Raw genomic sequence first — 19,180 nt, forward strand, 5'->3', positions numbered from 1 at the left:
ATGCGGTCGTTTCCTAAACACTTTCAGGTTTTCAAAATGAAATGGACAACTGACTATCAGGCAGCTGAAGCCTACGCTGAAGTTGGTCAAAGTGTTGACTTTTTATTTAAAAGCATTCACTAAAAAGAGACATGCAGGCGAAGAAGGACAAACATCTTTGGACAGATGAAACCAGAATGATTTAAGGACAAAAGTGTGGATAAGAAGAGAAACGACTCATGATCAGAAGTATGTCACATCATCTGTCGAACATGGTGGAAGCAGCGTTATCGCATGACCACAAATGGCTGCCACTGGAACCAAATTCTAGTATTTATTGAGGTGTGACTGCTGATAGTAGGATGAAAGTGTACAGGGCTGCAGTCTCTGCTCAGGTTCAGACAAAGGACCCAACGCATGCGCCAAAAGTGACCCAAGAGCTTCTCGAGGTTAAGAAATGGGACGTTCTACAATGGCCGAGTCAGTCAGCTGATCTCAAAAGAGCACGCCTTTTAATTACTAGAGATGGCGCTAAATGTAGCTACAAGAAGCACAACTTTAAAGCGTAACTATCTTCAGCAGGTACTCGCGTTCTTTGCACCCAAGAAAACAGGGTTATAAAAAAGCAGAAGCAGTTGTGTTTGCATACGGACGTGATCTTTAATTGTTTTTACTAAACCCAGTGATTAATGTGAACTGTAAAGATCTGCAACAGTCTTTCAGCATCTTCAGTTCAGGATTAATTAAACCTAACAACCAATTTAATGTAGAATGCAGTCAATATTCATGTGCTGCGGTTTGGTGGTCCTTTTAGCTGATGCCATGTTTAAGTCACCACATGATTCCTGCTTGCACGTATCCTTTTGTCAGTTTCATCTGTTCATGTTTACGATGGTATCAAAGTTTTCTTTGTGGTATTTCGACATCTAGCTCAGATTATGCTGAGTGAGCATAACAAGAGCAGCAAGTAGTTAAAACTTCTAACAGCTCATCATAAATGATGCATGAACTGTCTCTGTTTGGCACACAGTCTGCCTGCCTGCTAGCTAAACGTAAAGGGCTTTAATTCCCAATGAAGAAAAACAAAACAATAAAGTATCATGACATCACTCTCTGAGATGGACAAAAATATAAAATACATTATTTCCATAAATGTTGCAACTTAAACTGTGTAGTCTGCAGCATTGTGGTTCAATTCTAGCGATAAACTATGTTGCACACTGTTATACCCTTGGGTACCACCAGATACATCATAAGAGGAAGCCACTTTACTCAAGTGTGAACTGAAATATAAGAGGGAATTTTACAAAAGTAAAGACGGTGCTAGAAATATAACTTCCAGTTGTTACGGCCCTAGCAGGGCCTCCTCCTGAAGGTGCCTGTGTGGGCGTGTCCCATCACCTCTTCTGCCTGAGGTGCCACCTTTCCCTTTTACACAGCTGACTCACATCAGTAATTAAAGAGATTTAAGCCCAGGGAAAGGTGAGCTCTGGGCCAGGGTGCCATTAGTGTGGTTACAGCTAGTGAGCTGTGTGTTTGTGATACAAACGCACAGCTCACTAGCTGCAACCACACAAACTTTGTGTGGTTGCAGCTAGCAAGCTGTGCGTTTGGTGTATTTGCAGTTAGTGAGCTGCTCTCTTTTTGACTTACTTTTTACTTTATTGACCAACGCTTGAGTTTTGTTTGTTTTCCTTAAATGGTGATAGCGGCTTGTCCGTCTCTTTTAGTTGAGCTACTTTAATAAAACTATTTAATTTAGCCCTTTTGCCTCCTTGACTCCTTTTTCTGACCCCGACACTTTTTGTTACCTCCCCCTCATCGCCTAGACCCCTCAGGGGAACGTAACACAGTCTATTTGAGTGCAAAGCAAACTTGTAGGTGGTTTTCATTCAATTTGACAGGATATTTTGTACATAGACTTTTATTTGCCGCTGACCTTGAAAATGAAAGTTAATTTAGATAATGCTGCAAAAGAGCTTAGGTATGTTTAAATATGATTGCTGTGTCTGTGGAATTTCATCTAGATGGAGACATTTAAGCTGATGAAGTAACAATTGTTAGATTCAACCATTATACTTAAAGTTGTCTAAAGCAGAGGTGTCCAACTCCAGGTCTCAGGGGCCCTGCAGGTTTTAGATGTGTCCTTGATTCAACACAGCTGCTCTGCTACACCAGGACAAAGGGTCCAACAAGTCTTTCTTTCTTTTTAATTAACAATATTACAATTATGAGCCCATGAAGGATTCAAACTATAATCTCTGGGGTAAGCAGCACGATGATACCTCCAGCTTCAAAATGTGGCATTTTAATTCCACATGTGTGATGATCATGTTCAGGGAAACAAAAATAGGAGGGAGGAAAATGTAACCAGCCATAAAAATAGACTAAACATAAATTTAGACTTTGTTGCTCTGTTACTTTTTCCAAAGTTGCTCAAATCTAAGAGATGAGCAGAAGCTGTCAGTGGATGCTGAAAGCAAACTGTCCAGTTTGAAAAATAATCTTAGGATTATAGTTAGAAGTGGTGGTTTTGTAAATTGCACTGCACTATAGGAATAAAACTGCCCTAGCGCTTCTTCTTGACATGTTTAACGTGAACCATCAGATCCAGGGTGAACATGAGTGTATGTTAAAGGTTTTTATACATGTCGATGTGTTTCGCTCCTGTAGTTTCTGGGAGGAGGGTGAGCCCAACAACCACATCGATGAAGACTGCGGCTACATCGTGAAAACACGTGTGTTGGAGCGAGTGGCGATCCGGAGCTGGTACGACGCCCCCTGCAGCATGTACCTACCCTTCATCTGTGAGAAAGAGATGGGCCCCGGCGCGAGCACTGCCATACCACACTAAGAAAACCAGTTAGCATTGTTTACTGGCTGCTTGGGTTATCTGTCACAGTGTAATCAGGTCATCAACACTTATTTACCTTTTTGCATTTAATTAACATGTGCCGTTTGTGCTCACTGCTCATTATTTGTGACGTGTATGGATAGTTTGCTCTGTCCACAAGCATGAACACAACAGAGACTGAGTGTCAAAATACATTTACAGTGCTGTCAAGTCCCTGAAGTAGCAGTCAGGACTGCAGTATGGACTGACAACCAGGTTCATGTCCAGATGAGGCCCTGATCTTTCAGACTCATGCGTATCTCTGTGCCCTCATACAGACGGTAACACAAGGAAACTGGGTCTCTTTAAAAGCTTAATCATGTATGAAATAGTTTTGGTTTAGGTTTTGAAAAGTGGTGCGAGAAACTAAAACATTATAACTCTACTTTGGTAATAATTAGGGCTGCCACAAACGATTATTTTGATAGTCGACTAGTCACCGATTATTTTTGCTATTAGTCGACTAATCAGATCATCATCCATTGGACATAAAACTACAGCTTATTGCATCAGCAGCATCTGCTCTTATATAACTATCATTAGCTTACAGCTTTAAGTGTTTAAGGTATGTGCTAACTAAAAATAAAGACAAGATGATAGTTTGTTAAATTTTAATGAAATTTGCAGATTGTTTCGGTGAAGTTTAATAAACTCCTTGCTATCTAAAATATAACAGGACACTGGAGTAAATTCTCGAGCATCTCACACTTCTGATAATCAGTTGTCTGCTTGACGTTTATTCAGCTGTGTAAAAACTATAACTTTAATCTCAGCCAAACCGATTTACTCAGGAACAAATAAAATACTAAAAAAAAGCCAAACAATAACATTTTTAAGTTATCTAAGTGACTTATATATCATGTTTAACCTGAGTAGCGAAAGACAGCGGTGGGTTTGAAAACGCTTAGCCGGGAGTCCGGTGTTCTCACGGCTCTAGTGAGCCTAGCCCCCGGCTAGCTATCGAGCTAGTGGGTAACAGACGTCTCCGAAAACGTCGGAGCGCTTTTGAAAATATGTGGTGTCTTGATAAACTGAGCAGATATTTGAGGTTTACACAGCTACATTCTCGCCTGAAAATATGTTAAACGTTTATTTTGTGACCCAGAAAGAATAATAAGAGTTATATTAAAACTAACTAGCTGCCGCCATTGTTGACAACTGAGCTGGGCTGCGCTATGAATTATGGGACACAGCTTCTTCTTCTTCGCGGTTTAACGGCAGCTGGCATCCTTGTACATGCAGTGCTGCCATCTTCTGTTTCAGTCCGTTATTACACTCTTAAATCCTACTACTTATTCCTGCGTCTTTTGGGATCTAACAAAGTTTCAAACGACGCGTCGACTATTAAATCAGTCGTCGACGATTTTGATAGTCGACGTAATCGTGACTAGTCGACTAACCGTGGCAGCCCTAGTAATAATACAAAACCTTTAGCATTCATTTATACTTAAATTAAAACAATCATTATGTAGAACTATATACATAAAAATGTTGCTGATTATTGATTAGTTGTATGTATCTCACTTTAAATGTAAGCTTTATAACATCACAGCATTAAAAATCCCTGGACTTTTATTTTAACATCTGCAGTAAAAAATAACTAAAGCTTTAAAAGAAACTGTATGAAGTTAAAAAAAATGTGTTTGTATTCAAAGCATAGTGTAGCGTACACTGGGACTCTCTGTGCTCGGTGGCATTAACAGGAATAACAGCCGCCCTCCTCTGGACGTGTCGCTGGCTTCCATCAGTGTTTCTGTGCCTTAAACTGCATAATTATTTTTATATATTTTTATATGATTCACTTTCAGACTTAAATCAGGGATTCAAGGTAATTATAAATGCTTTTAAATGTTTTATATGTGGAATCAGATGTGAATTGTGTTAGATGTCTGTGTGTATATACTGTACATAAAATACACGTCATGTTTGATCCATACGTGATGTAGCCACATGTGTAACATTCCCCTCTTTGAAGATGTACTTTGAGAAGTAAAAATGTTTGTTGTCCCGTGGCGTAAATAACGACTGTATTTTCTCCATGTGTGTACGCTGTTGCTGTCACTCATATCTGCCACGTGAATACAAAAAGTGCACCTATCCAGCAGCAGACATGTGCAGTCTGTTAATGATGAAGCTGTCCTCCCAGCACTGCTGTTGTTGCCCTGCAGGTGGCGCTGCTACCACAATCAGCCTGTCAGGATGTTGACTACAGCACAGTCTGTGGACTAAAATTACAATAAATTAAAATAAGTCACTTAAAATAACTTATGTGTGTAATTTCTTCCTGCTGGGAAATAATTTCCTGTAAAGTTGCTGAAATTAAAAACAGTTTGAATGTTTTAAATTGTGTTTTTAGATTAAATCAGTTTTAGAGTCGTTCCCTGAGGGGAAAGTAATTTATTGTGATTTATTATTTTCTATCTGGTCAACAAAATGAATATAAATATAATTTAGACATATAAGATCATGATGAAAAAGAAATCTAGTTATCTATTCTCATTTTTATTTCACTTCTCCTTCACTATATCAGCTCTTTTATTATTATTATTATTATTATTATTATTTACATGTACAAAAAACAAGCCTCAAACGCCTCATTCCATCCTTGCCGAGCTGAAAGACCCACATTCCCTCATCTCGTCTGCTTCCTGTTAAAGTGGCCCTGAATGAAGAGTGTTTGCTGAGCCCTGCGTTTGCACTCCAGCTCCTGAGCTTGTTACCACATGGAGTTTTCAGGAAGTCAATTAGCCCTTTTCTGTCATGGTTCATTAGCTTGGGTTGGAGGAACACGCTGACTCCTTACTGACACTGTTATAATAATGTTCAACCAGCAAATCACACCAGGAAGATTTCAAGTGATCACTGATGAAAATGATTATACAAAGAGCTCAAATAGCATCTACAGTCATCCAAACTGAACACTATGACAGTCATAATTTTTCTGTTTATCAACGTATTAGTATAAGTTAGTATAAGTTTATCAGATTTTTTATTTTTCCAGATGTAAAGTTATATAAGTAGGTAACGGTGCGTCATAGCTGTCGTCCACTTTACAGCTGAGAGCTCGTTTTGAGGTCACAATGTGGCGAGTATGTTGGAGCATAAACAGATCACATGACAGATTAACAAGAGGTGTTTTTGGTGGTTTGCTTTATAATGAAGGGAACAGATTTCAGTTAGATAATATTTAATATAAAAAATTATACCACACATATTTTCAGCACAAGTTCACTGCACGACACTCAGCGGCACGAATCAACATATTTACAGTCTGTTTCATCTCTATGACTACTTACACCATTCATAACAACTGTACTTTTTATGTTTACCTCTTTAATAACTCACTCGTTGAGTGTGGAAGTTTGCATTATTAGGGGGTGTGGCCTATTTCCACTCACTAGACTGGACCCCTGGTGTTGGTGCCTTCAGGAGCTCACAGATGTTATGGATTTTTTATGGATTATTGTATTTGTGGATTGAAGCTCTAGTATTTCATTTTTATGGTATGTTGCACTAATTAGCAGGTTTCTGTGTCTGTGCACCTGCACTGTCTATGTTGATGTCATCTGATAACTGAGCCCTGCATTATTTTGTAGTTTTGACTCAAAATAAAAACCTCCAGCTGTGAGCCCATCCCTGTAGATTTGTCTCAGGCGTCACGTCTAAATGGATTTAAAAGAGATCTGAAAAAGTTTCTTAAGTGCCGAGTGTATTCTTCATATTGCATATAGTGTACTTGATTATATTGTTCCTGAAAGACTTTCCTGTCTTTATTAAGGACACCTACTGTTGATAGTTGGTTCACAAAGGCCATTAAAACTTTGTTTGACTTGTTAAGAAAAAACAAGCTCTGCTGCATAACACTGATGTTGCTGTGTGACATCATCAGACCAGATCCTAAACCTGTTGCATCGACTGCTTAAAACAGGACACCGCCCGAGGTGAAGCTTAAGCCAGTCCTCATTAGAGGAGGCCGTCGAACGTCACTGTTGATTTCAGCACACACCTATGACCACAGAGGATGGATTACCTGGATATTTAACCAATAGGATGTGAGTTGCAACTTGGGGTGAAGTAACTGGACTACATTTGCTGAGCAGAGTTGTAGTGTTTAAACGTGTTCAGCAGACAAACAGTCAACTGGAACGCTGTCAGTGAGAAACAGCTGAGCTTAAAAGTGTCATGACAGGATCAAACTTCAGTCACTGTTTGCTGTGCAAATGACCGTCTGTTGTCAACACACATGCTTGTTAAATGTTTTATAAAAACAGACGTAAGCTTAAAATATTTCACATGAAAGTCAGTTTGGAAAGTGAATAATTGAAGTATTCATTTACAGAACATCAATTCCTGTGATAATAAAACATATGTGGTAAATAAGTTGTTTAGTAGCTTATTTCATGTCAATACAAACCATAAAAACAAACAGAATATAACGCCTCCCTGTAGCAGAAATAAACAAAACGTTTTGGTGTCTGTAGACAAAGTTATACATTTTAAGTAATTGTTGAGGATAATTTTAACCCTGACTGCAGAGCAAATCACTCATTTGTGCAGTGTTATTCAAGTTACTTGAAAAAAGTAATCAGTAACTAATTACTGATTACTTCGCCAACAAAGTAATCCTGTTACTGATTACTTATTTTCAAAAGTAATTAATTACTTAGTTACTTAGTTACTTTTTAAAAACACAATTTACAACCTGAATAGGTGATAAAGCGATAGATCTTTCAGCCCAATTCTACTTTTTCTGCATAATCATCATACAAAATGTAATCAAATGGAAAAGTCTCTTTTTAAAACTTGTTTTATTAGTTTTAATCTTTTAACTTTATGCATCAAGCAAAAATTAAATTATCTGCAACATTCTCTGACTGGAAGAAATTTGTTTAATATTTAAACCTATTTTCTGCACATTCCAGCACATAATTATTTTTTTGTGTGCGTGTTTACACTCACTCTTTCAAATAGATGCAAGTAAAACACAGCAGAAAATAAATAAAGTCAAAGACTAGCGGTCCTGTTGCTCTATTTTCACCTGTAAAGCAGGAGTGGGGTAGGCGGAGGGTTACCCTGGTGCAGGTGTGCAGCGGTCAGTGGAAGAATCCGCGAGTTTCTCTGTGAGTTTCCCATTACGTCGTAGCTACTCGGTGCTTGTTTGGAAGTTTAGGGGTTTTTTGCTGTAAAAAGAAGTTTTCTTCCCACGCACAACGGACACTAATGTTTTTGTCACTTTTTATGGAATCAAACTCAAAGTAAGGTCAGTACTTCCACGCTTTAAACGCTGCACGCTCATACTCTCTCTGCACTCGATATATGATCCATTGTTGATCTGCACACAGCTGTTGTCACGAACGTCGCACTCGCTTACGTCACTGTCATGAGACATTCTCGCAAAAAATCACGGTTTTAGTAACGCAGTAACGCAGCGTTCCTACGGGAAAGTAACGGTAATCTAATTACCGTTTTTGCAATAGTAATCCCTTACTTTACTCGTTACTTGAAAAAAGTAATCGGATTACAGTAACGTGTTACATTTGTGGCATCAGTGCTGTTGGAGGGTTTTTAATAATGTGGCTCATTGTGCTGTAACTGGACAAGAAGTAAGAGATTAGTTCTTGTTTTATACTTGCAGGTGTCTGCATCTGTGCACTGCATTCATACAGGTGATGCACTTAGTTGACTATGTTAGCATCCCAACGTGGGCACGTGTGCTCACTCTGACCTCTGACCTTCTTCTGGATTGAATGAGGGGACTGATCTAAAGGAAGTTTTCTATCCCCAGTTTTCTTGGATAAAAATCATGGAACTCTGCCCTGAAGCTGCAAGTCTGATTAAAAGATGCTAAGAGGGCGGAGCCAAGATCAGCTCACGTGGAAGACGAGTACCTGCTCTGCAGGACACGACCCAAAACCTCTCCCGTGTTCTCTCTCAGTGTCTGCATCCAAACAGATCTAATGTCCTGCTCTCCTGCACGTCTGTCTACTGCTGATTTTATTTGATTTTTATAATAGATAATATATATATAATAATAAACCTTTAGTAAAGGAGAAAGACTGCTTGATTTGAAGAATTGAATCTTTATTAGGAACTTGAATCTCTTCCAGTCTTGAAATAAAAACGCAGCATCAGAGTTTTTAATTTTGAGACAAAACCTTTACGTTTGACTCTTGATCCACTTTCCGTCCGTGCCTTTGCTGTATGTCAGGTGTGACGCGCGTTCAGCCTGACCTGCTCTAATTCCCTAATGAGATTGCCCGTCCCCGGATATCCTATTAGACCCTGATTAACCGGGCTCAGCTCATTAGCTCCGACAAACCAATTCACCCCTTCTGTAAACCTCCGCCTCAGTCCATCTCTCCATTCCTGCTCCCGCATCCAAAAACATGCAGTGCAATGTCAGGAATCAAGGCACCAATGTCACCTCTCTGCAACCGCAGGGCGTTCGAAGCATACGTACCAATGCACCAATTAATAAAACTACTTTGTGGACGGGTTAAAAAAGAACAAACAGCTGTGGAAATTAAAATGAACATTTTTAACTGGTATTGTCTTATATTTTGTTGAACCTTTTATAGGATAAATTAAACACAAAAAGAAACCACTGCTCTGTTCGTGGAGCCAACTTTGTGCTCTGAAGAGTTCCCATCTTCCTGCTTTAGACAAATCTGTGTTTGTCTTTCTTTCCTTCAGTTTGCTCTTGTGCTCTGACATATGTTCCCTTCCTCTTCTTGTCTTGTTCTTGGATTTCTTCACCTCTTCTCATCTTTTGACCTCATAACCTGATTTTCTCCCTTCAATCGCTTTACCTACCTCCTCTCGCCACGCTCCCTTTCCTTTTTCCTCTCTCTCTCCTTCCCTATTTCCATCGTTGAGCCTTATCCCTTCATCACTTATCTCCTTCATCCCCTCCAATCCTCATCTGTTCGTCACCGTGGAGGAAGGCTCAGACTTTTTCACTGGTAAAGCCACTAGCAGTCAGCCGGTGGGAGAGCATCAGAGGAGCCAGCGAGCAGGTTGTGCACCCTGTAGAGCTGTGGAAGCTGAAACGGCTCAAAGGGGGAACACAGGCGTCTGCGATCGGGAGCTGCACAGGTGCAGGAAAAGAGAAAAGGTGAGTTTCAGCATTTCTGCTGCTTATTTGTGACAGTTTAAAGTTAAGGAATGCTGCTGGGGAACAGTTGGAGCTGCTTTGAGTCAGCTGTGGGGACTCAGCATCTTTCTTTGTCACCATTTGAAGAAGAAAAGTGGAGTTCTACTTTTTATTATTTGGAAGAACAGGAAGTGAACTTTTGCAGTGATGTGATCAGCAACTTTGGGGATTTTCTGTATTTTCTGAAACATGATTTGATCAAATTCGGGATATTTGACCAAAGCAACTTGAGTTAAGTCATCGATTTCTTTCAAACAACAGAATAACTTATCAATCCCACTGCATCCTTAAACCCTCTGAAGGTGATCTTTGGATTGTAGCAACTGTGCCAAAGAGGATTGGAGCTTCAGGTGGAGCAGCAGTAAGCTGCAGCCTGGTCGGTCACAAAGAGCTAAACCTCATCCAGCTCACTTTGTTTGTGGATTTGTTTGGTGGTAGCAGGTGGTCTGCTAATCAGATGGCTCAATCCATGAGTGTAATGACTGAACTCATGACTCCTCCAGTCTGCACATTAAAGTGTGCGTGCAAGAATACCACACTGACTGAGGTTGTGGTGTTAAAATGTCCTTATAGTGGTGGAGAGTGGTGTAATAAGGTTTCAGATTTTCACTGGCCGCATGTGTTTCCTTCACATGTTGAACAATAAATGCACCTCAATTGAGTAAACAGGACAGTAGAGGAGGAGCAGTTTTTGGTCTTGACTCTAACAGAAGCTCCATTTCTTCTATTGTCCACGCCGCAGTCCCTCCCTCTCTCTGATCTCAGGGTAAAGAGCAGTCAGCAATCAGATGACAGGAGATTTGACCGGTAAAGCTTCTCTTAAGCTGTCCTGCAGGGATTTAAAGCCCTGTAGAAACCCATCCCAAACTCCCCTCACCTCTGCCCCCACCATATCCTCGACCGTCCATAGTGTATGTGCAGCTGCTACCTGCACACTGATGCGACCGTTCACTTGTGCTAATCAGTGGATGTTTATTCTTAATCGTGTCTCCGTCTTCTGTAAAAGCTCCTGCATGTTCCTGTGTGACTACTGTGCAAGCTCTACTTATGGTTTGTGACTAACAAGTCGGGCAAGGTTAAAACTGGAGCACAACTCTGCAAGTTTTAATATTCTTCACGGGAATCTCTGTGTTTTGCATTAGCAGTGATTTTTACCTCACTCGTGGGGGTTCAGGCTTTTAGCTCGATAGTTTGATGATGTGCAGAAACGTGCACACAGTTAATTGGCGTTCAGTTAGTCGGTCATCAGCATCCTGTTACAGAGTATTAGCCGAATAAATTACACTTATTGTAAACACTAAGTTTCAAAATAAAAGAACAAACCAAGAAAATAACAGCTTTTCTTTTATTGTTGTTTGTTTTTTCAGCTTCTTTTAGCTGTTTGACCTTGATGTTGGTGATGTAACATGACGTAACCTGAGGGTTTAAAGTTTTACACTGAAAGGGTGTTGGTGAGGTCAAAATGGACACTGGAGTTAAGGCAACCATAAATTCCTTACAAGGAAGATTCAACACTGATCCGACTCTTTAAAGGAGTCAGTAAAAACTAAAGACGTGTATTTTATCCTCTAAATCACGCAAAAATAAATGTACTAAGTGCCCTTTAGACCTTAATGTAATTGCTTCCTTCTTTCCTAAGTCCTACACATCTATCCTTCATTCCTCTTGTCCTCTTTTACCCATTGTTGATTCTGTGCCTTGCAGAATGTTTCCCCGTCTTCTTCAATACTTCTAAACGGTTCCCTTCCTTTCTTTGTTCAGGGACACCTGAGTGTCTGATTGTTTCTGTAGACATGGTGGTGCAACAAGAATCGAAGCGTTCCAGTTCAGGAATCAGGGTCACTGAGCTGTACCTGCTTTATTTCACAGCAGGGTCAAACGTGAGGATACGCTTGTCTGGGAGTCGTTCCACTAACAGCATTAACATCTTTCACAATGAGCTGCAACAAACATCCAAACATTGCTGTCTGTGCAAATATGTCCACAGGTGAACTTCAGAATATTTTCCAAGTAAATAATAATATTTTTTTGTGTTTTTCCCCATTTCCTATTCCTCTCAGTGCCGTTTGGTTTTTCATCAGTAACATCAACAAACAACTCTCGCCATGGCAGCTGAGAAGGCTGAAATGGATGCACTGAAAAAGGAGTGTGATGGCCTCCGTGCACAGATTGAGGTGAGCGTTTCCTGTGGGAGGAAATTCCAGCTGTTTTTACCTTCAACACCATAAAAACAATCCTAATTTCACCCCCGTGACACCATATTTTTCATATTATCTAGCGTGGATATTAATGTTATTGTATTTATTTAACACTAACCTCAAGTAATCAGTCTTTCTCCATCTGTCACGTGACAGATATGCATGTAATCTTTTGATATTCAATTCAATTTTATTCATACAGCACCAAATCACAACAGCAGTCGCCTCAAGGCACTTTATATTGTACAGTAGATCCTACAATAATAGACACAAAGAAAAACCCAACAATCATATGACCCCCTATGAGCAGCACTTTGGCGACAGTGGGAAGGAAAAACTCCCTTTTAACAGGAAGAAACCTCCAGCAGAACCAGGCTCAGGGAGGGGCGGCCATCTGCTGTGATTGGTAGGGGTGAGAGAAGGAAGACAGGATAAAGACATGCTGTGGAAGAGAGACAGAGGTTAATAACAGATATGATTCAATGCAGAGAGGTCTGTTAACACATAGACACATATGTGTCTGTTTGAGTCACTGTAAGTTCAAAACAACAGGAAAATGTTCAGGATGGGGGTAACATGAAAATAAAATAACAGCTGCACTTTCTGTTTGCCTTAATAATCATATTTATTTAAACATGTTTCACTAGACAGGTAAACACTAATAATTATAGAGGATGGATGGTGCGTATATTACCCTTGTGAAGAGGTTTCTTTTGATTGCAGATCTTACTCTTAGTCTTTCCTTAATAATTTGTGGAGGTTAATTCGCCTCAGTGGAGGACTTAGAATTGCTGTGATGCCATCGCAGAGGAAAGGAGTGAGGAAAAACACCGACTACAGAGTTTTTCTTTTTCCAAACCTGTAATTCTCTGTGTGACCAATAGGCGGCCCGCAAAGCTGTGAATGACGGCAGCATGTCTGCAGCAGCATCAGGGGTGGCCTCAGTGGGTCGGGTCCAGCTGAAGCTCAGGAAGACACTCAAGGGTCACCTGGCTAAAATCTATGCCATGCACTGGTCAGCTGACTCCAGGTGAGGATGAAAGGGTGGCACGTTTGTGTAAGATAAGAGCAGCTCTGTATATGAATACTCGTTTCATCCCTTTACTTTTTAAAAACCTCTATTTAATGCTTAAAAAACGTAATATGTAAATATAACATCACCTGTTTGACAGTTTGAAGAAAACACTTGTGATATTAAAGAAATACTGAAATTACCTGATTTATTTGTTTCACTCAGCGTGTTTGTGCTGTGATGAAAATGAATGTGTGTGTTGAAGATTATAAACTGCTGATTTTTATCCATATTAATGTGTGTGTGTGTAATATGTTTGTGACTTTGACATCAAAATTTGCAGGATGCAAACATTAGTTGTGATAACAGCCAAACTATTTCACATGTGAACAAACGTTAGATGCAGAAACGAGATGAACATTCAATCCATGTGAATTAAAAATGCACAATAGTTACTGCTACACGACATGTCTTTTCTAACAGCCACAGAAATATTCATCATTAGTGAGACATTATCTCACTGAGATGTTTTTTTAAATCTTTAAATTAATGAAGATTGAAGTCCTCTTCAAACACAGTGACACTTGCTTTCTCTCACAGGCAGATGGTCAGTGCATCACAGGATGGAAAGCTGCTCATCTGGGACTGTTTCACAGGGAATAAGGTAGGTCTGCATGGGATATGTCACAGTTAATCTGAATGTGCAGATTTGTGGAGTGCAATGCATAATAGACCAAGTAAAACTGAACCATACACGACCTGCAAAATAAGACAAAAACTGCATATTTACTCTATGAAACAATCAGTCATCAACTGCTAATTTCATTTAGTAAGTTGGTCGTTTTTAGTTCATGTTCTTTTAGATATATCAACAATGATTAATGTTCAGTCTGAGCTTGGAGCTCAGTATTTATTTAGTACATCCCAACATAATTAGATTAACCAGTGAGCAGATTTCAGCAGTGAGCTAATTAGCCAGTGACGGTTTAACTTTCTACTCTGACTAAAGCTGAGTTTCCACTGCAGGATCTTCCCCAATGGATGAGCAAGCTTCGCAGTTTAAATTCATTTCTGAGCACCCTTTAAAGCAGCGGTCTCCAACTTTTTTTGCGCCACGGATCGGTTTATGCCCGACAATATTTTCACGGACCGGCCTTTAAGGTGTCGCGGATAAATACAACAAAATAAAACTAGTACCGGTACTGAAAAAAAGGAAGATTTATTCATAACACACGTGAGAAGACCCAGGAATACAGAGTAAATGATAAAAACGATAACAAAATAACGCTGAAAAACGATAAAAACCCTGAAAACTATACATTTCACACCTGAGCCTCAACTCTCGCGGCCCGGGACCAAACGACTCACGGACCGGAGTCCAGAAATAACCGGTCTGTTGTGATGAATCTTCACAAACATTTAGCATTCTGTGTGTTTTGACTCTACTTTGACTGTTCATCTGTTTTCCTGCGGTGACTCGGTGAACCTGTTTCTAAAGCAGTAAACAAAGATTAATAGTGTCACGATAAGCTTTTTGTTGCTGTGTCAGTGGTTCCTCGCAGGCCTTTAGACCTGAGTGGAAGCACAGACAGCCTTCAAACACTGTCCATGCTCGTTAAACCACAGAGCTGGCTGTTTAAACTGAATTCCCTCTTCCCAGTTGGTTGCTGTTCCACTGAAGTCTGCTTGGGTGATGAGCGTCGCCTTCGCCCCTTCTGGTAACCTGGTGGCCAGCGGTGGTCTGGACAACATCTGCACAGTTTACAACATCAAGGCGGCCAGCCCCAAAACCCTCAGAGAGCTGGACGCACACACAGGTGAGGAGGGAGCCTTCAACTTACTTCACAGCATCCAAACCAATGACTGCACAGCCGAGCTGAGACGCTCACAAAACTCTCTCTCGCCCAGGTTACCTGTCTTGCTGCCGTTTCCTTAGTGATACTGAGATCCTGACAGCCTCCGGTGACACCACCTGGTGAGTTTAAAGTTTGTGTTTCTTAGTGTTTGATGGCAGTCATTTCTATCAACCCACCTGCTGTAGTGAACGAGGGAAAAAGAGCAGCTTTTAAATCAGTATTAAGGATGTGCATTCTCCCATAGCCTGAAGGTATTAAAAGAAGATGACACTTGTTCACCAATCTTTTCAATTCAATTCAATTCAATTTTATTTATATAGCGCCAAATCACAACAAAAGTCGCCTCAAGGCGCTTCATAGATACAGAGAAAAACCCAACAATCATATGACCCCCTATGAGCAGCACTTTGGCGACAGTGGGAAGGAAAAACTCCCTTTAAACAGGAAGAAACCTCCAGCAGAACCAGGCTCAGGGAGGGGCGGGGCCATCTGCTGTGATTGGTTGGGGTGAGAGAAGGTTCTTGTGCTCTATGGTGTCTTCATATTACCACATAATATAGGTAATATTTCTAAAACGTAAAGGGGAAGTGACCTGCACTCTTTCTAGTGACCAGTGGGGGGTGGAGCCAGTCGCTGCAAAATGCCTGGTTTTGTCCTGTTTTTCCTTCCCACTGTTGCCAAGTGTTTGTACGTAGGGTGTCGTATAATTGTTGTTTTCTCTGCATTATTGTCGGGTCTTTGCCTTACGCTACAAAGCACCTCGAGGTGACTGTTGTGATTTGGTGCTATATAAATTAAATTAAGTTAAATTCAATTAAAAATAAGTCATATTTAATAAACGTCTATAAGAAAACGACTGTAGTTGTCACTTCATCATGATCCCATGAAACTCTCTCAGTGTGTTTATTGACTAGAACATGTTGTATGGTTCAGAGAAAAATGGACACACGGTGTCCTACAGGGCTCGGCTAGCGTAGCAACCTGTGTGCACGCCGTGTATTTTATCAGGCAGATGTCTCTAAACAGTTAAGATGGAGATAACATTGATCTCAGATCATTGCTTGAAAATATGAATTAACAAATAATTAATGTTATTTATTAATTCATATTAACAAAGATAGAAACAAACTGTCATCAAGAAATTAGATTTGAGCTAAGCTAAAAAGAGCTGAGACAGTTAATCCGAACGCCGTCTGGTCTAAAAACCCTGATTTGTGTCTCTGTCCTCTTCCTGTCATCGTCAGCTGTCTGTGGGACCTGGAGACCGGCAAGCAGAAGGTCATCTTCACCAACCACATTGGAGACTGCATGTCGCTGGCTCTCTCCCCCGACATGAGCACCTTCATCTCTGGAGCCTGTGACTCTCTGGCCAAGCTGTGGGATGTGAGGGAAGGCTCCTGCAAGCAGACTTTCTCTGGCCACACCAGCGACATTAATGCCATTTCTGTGAGGATATCCCAGAAACTCACAATACACACACACAAATCACACTATTTCCAGCCTGAAGGCTGCCTGAGCAAAAACATTTCCTCTTGGTTTAAAACTCAAACGCTTCTTCTCTTCCCACTTGTAGTTCTTCCAAAGTGGCAATGCCATCATCACAGGCTCCGATGACTGCCAATGCAAGATGTACGACCTGCGCGCCGACCAGGAGGTGATTTGCTACCAGGACTCCAGCCTGAACGCAGGGGTCACATCTCTGGCTGTCTCCAGCTCAGGCCGCCTTATCTTTGCAGGTTACGATGACTTCAACTGCCACATCTGGGACTCACTGAAGGGAGAGAAAGTCGGTGAGCAGAGTTTATTCAAAATTACTTCAATAAATATGTATATCTTGTGGATGGATGGATATCTTCATTTATAGACTTTTAAAAGGGAGTGAAGTTGTCATTAACGTTGGTGCTCTTCCACATGTCACCTGTAGATGGTGCTGATGCACTATTTTTATCTCTTTGCTTCCAACAGTTCATTAATTTTTTTTCAAAAATGAATATTTTATTCCTTAAAAAGAAAATACATTTATTTCCTTTGCTCTTTCCAATTCGTTTCATTTACTCTCTTTCCTTGCTGTCATTTCTTTTCCTTCCCTTGCTTCCTCTCCTCCCCATGCTGTTTTCCCCTCTTTTTTCTTTTCCTTTCCTTTAATTAATCATTTCCACCATTTTCCCTTTGCTCTTTCTCCTTGTTCCCTTTCTTCTCTACCATTATTTTTCTATTTTTCTATTTTTGGTGTTACACTCTCATACTCATACTCATTCTTCTACTCTTTTTACTCTTAATTTCTACGGTCACTTCATGTTATTCCCTTTTCCCCCCAATGTTCTTTCTTCTCGTCTTTAATTCTCCTTCCTATATGTGCTTCTCTCGCTCATCTTTTTCCTTTACTTCCCCTCTTTTCTTGTCCACTTTCCACTCTTTTCTTTTCCATGTCCTCTCCTTGAATTTCTTCTTTTTCTTTCTATATTTTTCTTTCATCACTTTCATGATTTTTTTCCCCTCCCTGATTTTTTTGGCCTTTTTAAGTTTTTTGTTCCATTTGCTCTTCTTTGCTTTCCTCGTATACTTTCTTGTGATGTCTTATTTTTGTTCCATACTTTCTCCTCTGTTTGTACTTTCCACTCTTTTTGTTTTTCATTGACTCATCTTGTGCCTTCTGACCATCTTTTTTTCCCTTTTCTTTACTCTCCTTTTAATTTCTCTGTCATAATTACTTTTATTCACTCATCTCCCTTGCACACAACCATGACCTCTTACTTCTGCACTCTTTCATGTCTTTTATCTTGTTGCACAACACCAGGCGTGCTGTCCGGTCATGACAACAGGGTGAGCTGCACCGGCGTCCCTGATGACGGTATGGGCGTCTGCACAGGATCCTGGGACAGCTTCCTCAAACTGTGGAACTGAGGCGTCCCTGCAGAGAAAAACACCAGGAGACGAAGAAGAAACGGAGCAGGACAAGAGGAGAGGAAAATAGTGGCTGAGATTTGACCTTCCTCTCTTTCTTTTCCCCGCTCTGCTTCTTCCTCATACATGTATGCAAATTTTAAAAGGTTGTGAATGAGTCATATCGTGCAAATGGCATCAGTTAAACAATGCACGATGCATCCCACTGCATGTACAAGAAAGCTTTACTGTTGATTTATTTACTGAAAGTAAATAAGAAGTAAATCTTTAAAAAATAATAGATTATTAATCAAAACGGAGCTGAAAATAAGCTCTTATTGAAAATGATAAAAATCTCTAGATTTTCTGGAAATAACTGAATAAAGAACAGTAAATAATGAAAATATGAAGATAGAGCTACAGACTTGTTTTTATTGTCTTCGAGGTCTTTGACCTTTTAAAAGAGCACCGCAATCATCTAGACGAAAAAGACTGACGTGTATATTTATTTATATTTTATAGATTAACACTTTAGAAATGTACAGAGTCTCTTTGTTGTATCTGATCTGTTTGCTTTTTTGGCTGCACATATTCTGAGTGAGTATTTGTATGGTAGAGCTGCTTTCTCGGGTCCCGTATTACCACCAGCTGACTTTGATCCAAGATGGCGGCTTTCCCCACTTCACAGGTAAAAATGACACTGATGGACTCGTGGATGATGGTTTGAAGGTGGAACCTGGCTGTAAAACACTCCTGTAAGCTTTCTTTACTCTGGCTTCAGCTGCATTTTGTTGAACTTTTAAACTTGAGCAGTTCCTCTGTACAAAAAAATACAAGATTTTTGTTGGAAATCTTTCTAATAAACATAGAATTCTGCATTAAGACGATGTCAGAGTGTTTCAATGACAAGGTCTGACCTTTAGTTATTAGTTTTAATTTCTTACATTAACATGCACATACAGTCCTCCAGAATCTAGACTGGTCCCTGCAGCTGTTGCTCTCATCATCAGAGGGCAGAAATGCCTGGAGGGGAATCTCATTAGAGGTCAGCACACCTCAGTAACGTGAGTCATACCTGCAAACAGCAGCAGGGTAGACACAGAGATGCTGGTGCAGAAATGAAGCTCTACAGTGGACGAGGAGGTTTGTCTCCAGACAAAGTGCTGAAGTTCTGCATCACGTGTACTGGAATCAGAAAATAAGTAA

The 19,180-nt window shown here is 40.3% G+C and overlaps 2 protein-coding genes across 2 annotated transcripts in view; both read left to right on the top strand.

Annotated features, from left to right (window-relative positions):
* LOC102776061 (uncharacterized) overlaps positions 1-3,779 on the top strand; it is a 13,255-nt gene extending 9,476 nt beyond the window's left edge. Inside the window, exon 6 of the mRNA XM_006804203.3 lies at positions 2,653-3,779. Coding sequence (XP_006804266.2) covers positions 2,653-2,833 — 181 coding nt within the window. The 3' untranslated portion in view covers positions 2,834-3,779. The remainder of the gene's footprint in view (positions 1-2,652) is intronic.
* A 5,914-nt stretch (positions 3,780-9,693) lies between these two features.
* On the top strand, positions 9,694-18,856 carry gnb3b (guanine nucleotide binding protein (G protein), beta polypeptide 3b). Its single transcript, XM_087834564.1, has 9 exons — positions 9,694-9,986; positions 12,086-12,199; positions 13,108-13,253; positions 13,836-13,899; positions 14,896-15,052; positions 15,144-15,210; positions 16,336-16,537; positions 16,665-16,881; positions 17,889-18,856. The coding sequence occupies exons 2-9, from the start codon at positions 12,131-12,133 to the stop codon at positions 17,993-17,995; spliced, it is 1,029 nt and encodes a 342-aa protein (XP_087690690.1). The 5' UTR covers positions 9,694-9,986; positions 12,086-12,130; the 3' UTR covers positions 17,996-18,856.
* The last annotated feature ends 324 nt before the right edge of the window (positions 18,857-19,180 follow it).

The sequence above is a fragment of the Neolamprologus brichardi genome, chromosome 22, assembly GCF_056152115.1.
Source record: "Neolamprologus brichardi isolate AB-2024 chromosome 22, ASM5615211v1, whole genome shotgun sequence".
In the NCBI taxonomy this organism is placed as follows: domain Eukaryota; kingdom Metazoa; phylum Chordata; class Actinopteri; order Cichliformes; family Cichlidae; genus Neolamprologus; species Neolamprologus brichardi.